The following is a 9009-nucleotide window of genomic DNA, read 5'->3' as shown; positions in this document are numbered from 1 at the left end:
GTGAATGATCCTGGCCTACATAGCAAGTTCCAGGACAGCCAGGGTTATGTACAAAGACCTTGTTCCAAAAGTTTCAAAACAAGCTTTTAAAAATTAAATGTGTATATTTTAGTGTGTGTGAGAGAGAGAGAGAGAGCGATTTATGTGTTCAGAATAGTTGGACATGTGCCACAGTAGCCACGTGGTACCACAGAACAACTCTTAGGAGTTGGTTTTTTTCTTTCTTTGCAGTTCTGAGCATCAGACTCAGGTCATCAGGTTTATATATACAACATGTGCTTTTGTCTGCTGAGGCATTTATTCCATTTTGAAACGAGGGCTAATCAGGTAGCCCAGGCTGGCCTAACTTGCTGTCTGACATCTTTGCTCCTTCTGCCTCCACCTCCCAAGTGCTCAGGTGCCATCTCTGGGCTTGCTTTTGGAAGGGTCACCTGATAGCTGTGTGAAGGGTGACCCTAAGAATGGGGGCAGAAATGATGTCCACACACGGAAGAGAAGGGCACGTCTCTCAAAGCTACAGCTGAATGCTGGCCACTGACATGGAGAAGGGGTCTCAGGTGCCAGGCCCTATTCTGCTGCTACCTTGCCTTGTGACTACCAAGTCTGTCACTCAGCAGGTTTCAAGACACGTGGTGACATTCTGGGGCTAACCTGGAACACACTGTATTGAGGGTCTTGTGTACTAGGATTGGGCAGCACATGAAGCAGAAAGTCCCTGGGCTCTGTTGCCAGAAGCAAGCGACCTTGTGAGTGGGGAGGGCAGGCCAAAGGCTAAACCCACAAAGTCAAGACAGTTCCAGATGGTGATGTAACAGGGGGCGTGGCCACATGTGACTGATGGGCAGGCCTTAGAGAGGTAGGAGACACTTGTGGAATATCAAATGCAGAGAGAGACCAGGAAGGTCTGTAGCCAGCATCCAGAGCAGTAAGGGGCCCAGAAATAAGACGCTCATGGCTCACAAGAATGGGCCGACTGGGGACAGGGGACTGAACCTGTCACAGGGTGGGTGGACAGTGGCTGTCTGTGAACCTCAGGTGCTCCCCCAGTGAGCCAGGCTTTCCCACAGAGATATAAGGGAGTCTAGACAAGAGACCCCTATGTCTGCTGTGAGGATCTGGGGAGGAAAGCTTCAAAATGGTCGCCAACAGGAGGCTCGGGTTGTGTGTGTGGGGGGGGGTGGCGCGCAATTCAGGCCAGTACATGTTCATTAAAATCCCCTAGACAATTTCCCTGGCTTCAGGCTAAAAGAAAGAAGTAAAAGGCAGCCGCCTGTGTGTGTTTGGAGGGGGCTGCATGGTGGAGTCGGAGCTTGCCTGAGCACAGTCCTCCCCCACAGGCAGTTACCACGCTGACACAGATGCAAAATACCATCAATTTTATAGTTTGTGGTTTAGAAGTAACATATGCAAAAAAAAACCAACACCAACACCAACAAAAAAAACAACAACACGGTGGTACAGTCCAGACTGCCCCACCCCACCTGAATGTACTCTTTCCTGTTCCCCAAGGAGCGCAGAACCCAGGACCCCTGCCTGGCAGGACCCACTTAGTACAGGCCCCTGGAGAGGAGTTAAGCCCTTAGGGTCAAGACTTGAGAGAGGGACCCAGCACCTTGCCCCCTTGGATGTGTATGTGTGTGTGTGTGTGTACGGGGTGGGGAATGATCCATCACGGATCTCCTCTCCCCAAGGATAAGAACTGGGGAGCAAGTAAAGCTGAGGAGAGGGCTTTTGGGACAGGCCCCCACAAGGCACAACTGGCCCAGACTGTAGGCTGCACAGCCCTCTTTGGTCCCTCAGACCTCTCCCAACTCCCAGTGTCTATTTTCTCCCTGCAGAGATCCTGTGGTGATGTAGGGGAGGAAAGAAAGCAACTAGGCTCCCTTTTTCCTCAGCTGAGACAAGCCGTGAACCGACCAGACCTGCCAGAGCTAGCAAGGACCCTCTCCCGCAGCTTTGGGCTCTTGAGGTCCCATTTTTGCACTGGCTGTTACAATGAATAAATAAATAAATACCTCCCGCCTGCCCACCCGCGCCCCTACAGCTGGCTCTCCTCCTCCTCCAGGGAGCGGTTGAGTCCGGGGATGAACTTGAGCAGCCGCCGGCGGAAGCTGCGGTACTTGGTCTTGCGTAGGCCGGCGCCGCACAGGGCCTGCTCGCGGGCCTCAGTCCAGAGCGCGCCCGGCGCGCCCCCGCCGCCACCCCCGCCCGGGCCCGCGCACCGCACACTGGCGCTGCGGCTGAGCGTGGCGCGGGGAGTGGGACACAGCACGGACGCCGGGGCCTCGGCGGAGCCTGGGCCTGGCGTGCGCGCGGGGGGCGGCGGGGGTGGCAGCGCCTGCGGTTCGGCGCCGCCGAAGAAGCACGTGTGGTATACGGCGTCGTCGGTGTCCCCCTTGGTCCGCCGCTCGCCCCCACGGGGACCCCCAGGCGCAGCGAGCAGAGGCCCAAACGGCAGCGAGCCTGGGAGCAGGCCGGCGCCGTAGAGGCAGGAGCGCACGGACTCCAGTGTGTCATAGATGCTTGGGTCCTTCACCACCAGGCCTGTGTCAACAGAAGACGAGGGAGCTTCCTGAATCCTGAGTGCCCTAGGCTAAGGGTCAGAGGGCATGGGCAGGATATCCAGTTCTTTCCTGTTGGCCTGCCTTGAGTCTCAGCCTTCTGGTTCTAAAGCTGGAGTTAATAAACTCAAGAGTACCACTTTGGGACAGAAAAGGAGACCACAGAAAGGAATGACACACGCAGACGTCTTTTTTGGAGACAGTCTCTCCACATAGCCCTGGCAGTCCTGGGACTTACTAATGTAGACCAGGCTGGCCTCAAACTCTCAAGAGAACCCCGTCTCTGCCTCCCAGGTGCTGGGATTAAGGGAAATTGTTTTCTTTTTAAAAATAAGTCAAATCACAACTCTCTCGGTGTTCAACCTAATGCCCAGAGAGCAACAGCGAGAACAAAACTGGGTGTATCAGTTTAGGATGATGCTGTGTCCGAAACAGTACCTCTGCCTCTCACTGTGGAGCCAGCAGCCTGCTAGTTCTAGGGGGGGGAGCACTGATGGGGACGTCTGTCAGGATATCCGACATACTCACCATGCACTAGCCGCTGCTCCTGAACCATTAGCGATCTGTATTCTCCCCACTTCTCATACAGGGTTTGCTGTAAGACACATGCAGCCAACTGTCAGGACTAGCAGACACCGGTAGGATACGGGGACACACAGGTCAAGAGGAAGGCACAGAAGTCCCAGGGCTGAGGGAGGCTGAGAAAGACGGAGTCCTTCAGAGTGGGTCTGAAGGCCAGAACATGGGAAAAGTAGGGTAGAACCTGGCCTGGCTTGGTCCTCACCTTAAGGTACTGCAGGCGCGCTTCCAGTTCTGCCTTCCGAATGGATGTCCCATACAGAGTTTCCAGTCTGAGGGATCGAGGGGACAAAGGCTGAGCGAGCCTGAAGGCGGAGGGGCCGCCGCGAGGCTGCGCTCAGGAGCCCTTAGGCACTGCACCTAGACATGAATACCTGAGAACGTTGCCAGATGCCTTGATGATATCAACAATCTCTCGGTGCCGGATGCCTTCCACATTGAGACCGTTGACACTGGCAATGGTGTCCCCTGCCAGGAAGGGCAGAATGGTAACCTAGAGAACTATTCCTGAATTCCCTTCTGCATGGTGGGGGGACCTGCGCATTTCTTTTACCCCAACTAAAATACACAGAACCTAGCTGGGTGGTGGTGGTGCACACCTTTAATCCCAGCACCCAGGAGACAGGGGCAGACAGATCTCTGTGAGTTCAAGGTCAGCCTGGTCTACAGAGTAAGTTCCAGGACAGCCAGAGCTACACAGAAAAACCCTGTCTCAAAATACAACAAAAGTATACAAAACCATAGCATTTCTACCTGCACAGAGACCACCAGATTGCTGGAGAGAGAAACCTAGGCTCAGCGCTGGGGATGTGAGAAGAGCTAAATTGTGAGACACACCCTCAGGAAGCCCTCTCTCCCAACAGGAGCCCTCCCAGGTTCCCATGCTCCTCCTGGAGTTAGCTACATCTGTTTCTCCCAGACCTGTCTTAGACTCCTTCAGTACAGGGAAGGCATGGGATTAGTGCCCAGCTGGGAGCTGGCACCGGCTCCAGGCATGTGAAGCTTCAGCTTTTGGAGGTCAGGCCCTGACCCTGGGCAGGGCTTGCTGGAGACTTTAAATGCTTGTTTGCCATCTGTAAAAACCAATATGGATGCTGGCTGTGACTACAGCAAGGACAACCAGGAGCTACCTAGCAAAGTGTCGCCGGTATGTGGGAAAGCAGGTAAGGGCCAGAGAACACCTGGGGCCCAGCTGGAGTAGGGAAGAGCGGTCTCATGGACCATTTTGAAAGACCTGATAGATCGCTCCTCTACCAGACTCTGCCCAGCTGGACCGCACAGCTGCCAGGAAGCGGAACAGCTGTGCGGCAGTACCATCTCTTCCCTGGGCTCCGCTCTGGGCTCAGGGAACCGTCTCCCGACACTGCTGTTCGTCAGGAACTCCACGGGTCCCGCACTAAAACGCCAGTGGGTCTGAAACCAGATTCTGTTTGTTTTTTTGGCCTTCTCCAAGTTGGAGGATGAAGGAGAAAAAAACATTAATGCCTCTTCTTAGGAGTAAAGTTCTCCACGATCCCAGAGCCCTGTGTTCTGGGCTCAAGGTCTACCTGGTGTGAGCCCAGCCAGCTGGGCAGGGCTGGACTCGTGAACTCGGCAGACGAAGGTCACCATCTCTACGCGCTGCTCCTCTCGGTGGTGAAGGCCGTAAGTCTGTGAACAAGCAACAGGACACTCAGAACAGAGGCAAACAGATCTGCCCAGCCTTCAGACTGGCCTCCTGACTCCTCACCCCTCTATGCCCAGTTTTTCCCACCTGGATCTCGAAGCCGAAGGTCTGGTTGTCCGTTTTCTCCAAAGTCAGCACCTTCCTGCAGAACATACAGGGTAACGATTACGAGAACCCAGGAAAGTATGGAAGAGCTAGCTGGCTATGGTGACCCGAATCTGTAATTCTGGCACTTGAGATACTGAGGCAGGAGGATGTTCTATTTGAGTCTGAGCTACATAGTGAGGCTCTGTCTCAAAATATAATAACAAAAACAAGAGTGTGGCAGCCCCTCAGCTTAGCTCTCCAGGATGAAGGCTGATCTAGAACATTCCAGGAGGACCCAGAGTCTCCAGTGACAGCTCATTCCTTACAGATTTTTGGAATGCCCTTCCCAAACCCAACTGAAATTGGCCTCAGGAAGGCTGCACAGAATTAAATCAGCTGTCTACAGGGGGAGGAGGGAGGCATCAGGAAAGGCTGTCCCTGAGAAAGGTGGCCGCCTAGCAGCAGCCCAGACACTTATTCAACTCAGTAACTGAGGCCCCCAATTTGGCCCCAGGGCAAGAGCATCCTAGCTCAGCTGCTTTGGGGAGAAGACAGCCCCACCCCCTGGGGGCCAGTCACGAGGCTGGGCGCAGACCACAGCCGCTCCTCCCAGCTGTGGTGTGGCCAGCCCACCAGATGTGAAGGCTGGGGGAGGGGAGCCTGGGGCCACCCCTTCCCGAACCGAAGGCTGCCTGCTGGACACAATGGTCTGGAACCACTCCAGATTCTAGCCTGCTGGGGGAGTCCAGGGTTTCCTCTGCCCACCCCCTCCCCTTCCTTCCCGCCAGCCAGAGGCAGAATAAAGTGGATCCTAAGGCCCCTTTAAGTCTGGCAGCCTCAGAAAGGCTCTGGAGCCGGCCTCCAGCTCCTAGCCTGAGTCACACCCCCTGCCACCCAATGCAGCTCACTCCCCCTTCTTCGCAAGGAGCTTTTAGCCCTGTGTTTTCTGGGGCAGGAGCAGAGAGCCTGGAAGCGCTGTGTCTGTCCCAGTGCTTTCTGGGCCCCTGGCAGGGTCTGTGGACTTTTACTACAAAGAGTCAGATGGTAAATAGTTTAGGTTTTGTGGCCCATATGGCTTCTGTCATAAGGGTTTGTTTTACAACCCTTTAAAATATTAAAATACGCTGGCCATGGTGGTGCACACCTTTAAGCACGGGGGAGGTGGAGGCAGGAGGATCTCTGTGAGTTTAAAGCCATCCTGGTCTACAGCCAGGGGTCTGCAGAGAGACCCTGTCTCAAAAGAAAAGAAAAAAGAAAGAAAACAACAAACAAAAAGAAAAATAAAACCAAAAAAATTAAACTAAGTTTGTCCAGTAGGCCACAGTTTGCTGGCCCATTTCAAGGGAAGCCAGGTCCAAATCAGGCATGAGACACGAACCTAAGCTTCGGGTCCTGGGGTAAGCACCAAGCCCTTCCACATCTCAAATCCAAGTGCAGCCATGGGATGAGACCACGGGATGGGACCCACACGAGACTAAAGGTTTGGGGTGTCAGACTCAAACATCTGGTCATATAGTGTCTGGGTCCACTGTGGTGGGTTGGGTGGGCTTAGGGAAGCCACAGAGGACAAGTTAGGATACTCCCACGGTGTCTCCTACTTCCTAGCCGCCACCTCTCACTAATCCAGGAAGAGGCAACTGACAGAGATTGGGGGTGGTTAAGGAGCACCTAATGACTCAAAAGTTCCCCCCCTTATTCTGCCGCCCCTTCATACAGCCCACACCCCCACCTGCCCCTCAATCCCAGCAGGGAAGTGATGCTCAAGGATGGAAGATGCCTTCCAGGGGAGTGGGTTGAGCTGCTGTGTGGTGCTCCCCCTCCCCCAACAACTCACTTTTCTGGACCACAGCAGGGGCTTTGGGTGGGGGTGACTCACCGCTGCTGTTCAGGGCTCTGGCTGAAATTCTTCCACCGGAATCCTGAGCCCTGGGTAGGAAAATGGCCAGAAAAAGACAGTGAGAAGTGGGGATGCCCTTGAGCAGGTGCTGAGACTCTGACCTGAATCCCAGTTCTGAGTGTAGCACCCCACTTCCTGTTGCCAGTCTTCCCTCCCAACCTGCCCTCTGCTTTGATGCTGGTGTAACTATCTGCCAAGTGCGGCTACTATTCCCCCTCCCGGAGTTCACACCAACCCTGGGACCTCCGGGACACAACTGTTCTGGGTTCTAGATGGGTGACTTTATAATGATCGTCACTGCTGGGATCATGTCTGATGGGCCAGGCCTTCCAGGCCCCAAAAGCTGAGGTAGGAGCTTTCCCCTAGTTGCAGAGAAAGAAGGGTAAGAAGCCACCAGACTTAAGGTCCTAATAAGTCCAGGGTCCCAGCCAGCTGGGTCTGTCCAATTAATGGTTCAGACAGACAGTAGTCTGGGAAAGCAGAGAGTCAGGAGCTCGGACAGGAGGGCTGTACTGTGCCAAAGCTCCTAAGAACAGGTTGCCTGGGGGCCGGCTGTGGATGCAGCGGGCTGTGTGTCCTCCAGATAGACCTGAGTCTCTTGATAAAGCCGTGCATTGTTTTTTAACAAAGTATATAACTAAATAAAAAAATTCGAGTCAAACCTGTCTCACACTATAGTTGAGAAACGGGGGTTTCTTTTTTGGAGAAGACCCCCCTAACTCTTCAGGGCCCCAGAGAGCCTAAAACAAACTCTGTCCCTCCTAAGATGTTAGTTCTTGGAGGATGGAGGAAGTCCCATCCGGGATCAGCCCTTCCCCCAAAGTGCCAAAACAGCTTGAGGCCTTCCTGGGTTGTGCTCTGGGTAACACTCCCTAACCCCCAAGCTGCCCCAAAGCTAGGAGGAGAAGGGAACCCTCTTTCAGAACCAAAGATTAGCCTCAGGGTGGGGACAGTACCCAAATAGGCCAAGGAGAAAGGACTGGGTAGTACAGAGAGACCCCTTTGTCTTTCAACCCGATTTTCATAAAATGCAAATTCTCAACAAGCTGTTCATTGTGTGAAGTGGGGAGCCAGGGACCAGGAGAGAAGGAGGGGGCCGCGTGGAAAGGCCACCCATCCCTTCTCCCTAACCTAGGTCTGTGGTCTCAGTACTCAGGTCTTCCCAGGCCAGAGGAACAGTCTCACTAACGGGGGAGGGGGAGAGGACACGCAGAGAGCGAGCGGGTGCGGCCCGCATCCTTCCTGCCCTGTGACCTCTCCCACCGCGTCCGGTCCTGGCTCAAGTCAGGAGGGCGGTGCTCTCACAACCCGCATCTTAGATGCGATGCGGGACAAAGCGTGAGGCCCTGAGCCCGGGAAGCCCGGCGTCCTAGCGGAGGGGGTGTTCTCGGGAATTCGCAGCACTACTTCTAAGGATCCAGTAGTTTCTCTCTCGCCCTGGGCTCCAGGACCCTCAACTTGTCTGAAGCAAGTGGCGGGGTTCTTTCCCTAGCCCTTCTTGCTCCAACTTCAGGAGGTGCTCGGCGAGGGGGTCCTGAGAGTTTCTAGACACCGACAGGATGAGCGGGGGGTGGCAGAAAGCCAGGTGGAGCCAGGAGGAGAAAGGGGGTGCTGGGGCGGAGTCAAAGCAGGAGAGTGGGAGAAGATGGGGCGTTCGCGCGTGGGGAGTGGAGTGGAGAGCCAACTCAACTGGGGGCGTCGTGGTGGCGGGGACCACAGCCTTCCGAGCCGGGAGTGGGCGCCTTTTGAGGACAGGGCCGAGCGAGGCGGGTGGCCCTGGCGCTGACACGCGGTTCTGAGTCTGGGGGCGTAGGTTAGGGAACGCACCTTTCGGCGGGGCAGAGTGCCCCCGGACACTGCGAGCGCGCGGTACAGCTCCGCAGGATGGTAGTCCTCCAGCGCGGCGTACAGCTCGTCCCCCGGGGCTCCAGGCGGAGCGGCGGCGGCTGGGGGGCCCGAGTGGGTCGGAGTTGCTTCCGAGTCGGGAGCCGGACCAGCAGGGTCCGGTGCGGCCGCAGCCTCTTCCTTCTGCTGCAGCTTCCTGAGTCGGCGGAGGGTCATGGCTCCGGCGCCCCGCGCCCCTGGGAGGCTGCGCTCACTCTGCTCTGCGGTGTTGGCGCTGGCTGGGGGAGTCCAGCTGAGCGGGCCCCGTGTAGCCTTGCTTTATAGACTCCCGAGAGGCGTGGGGAGCGGCCTCCAATGGCCTCGCCCCCGACACG

General features: G+C 55.7%; 1 protein-coding gene across 1 annotated transcript; it reads right to left on the bottom strand.

Moving 5' to 3' along the window:
- Window positions 1-1361: 1361 nt before the first annotated feature.
- Tamalin (trafficking regulator and scaffold protein tamalin) lies at window positions 1362-8958 on the bottom strand. The gene is made up of 8 exons (XM_075960712.1): window positions 8618-8958; window positions 6770-6819; window positions 4894-4948; window positions 4688-4790; window positions 3515-3608; window positions 3346-3412; window positions 3090-3156; window positions 1362-2544 (listed from the first exon to the last, which is right to left on the bottom strand). The coding sequence occupies exons 1-8, from the start codon at window positions 8849-8851 to the stop codon at window positions 2039-2041; spliced, it is 1176 nt and encodes a 391-aa protein (XP_075816827.1). The 5' UTR covers window positions 8852-8958; the 3' UTR covers window positions 1362-2038.
- Window positions 8959-9009: the final 51 nt, after the last annotated feature.

The sequence above is a fragment of the Microtus pennsylvanicus genome, chromosome 2 (genome assembly GCF_037038515.1).
Source record: "Microtus pennsylvanicus isolate mMicPen1 chromosome 2, mMicPen1.hap1, whole genome shotgun sequence".
NCBI lineage: Eukaryota > Metazoa > Chordata > Mammalia > Rodentia > Cricetidae > Microtus > Microtus pennsylvanicus.
Note: the sequence above shows the minus strand (reverse complement) of the source record. Positions and strands in the feature narration are given on the sequence as shown.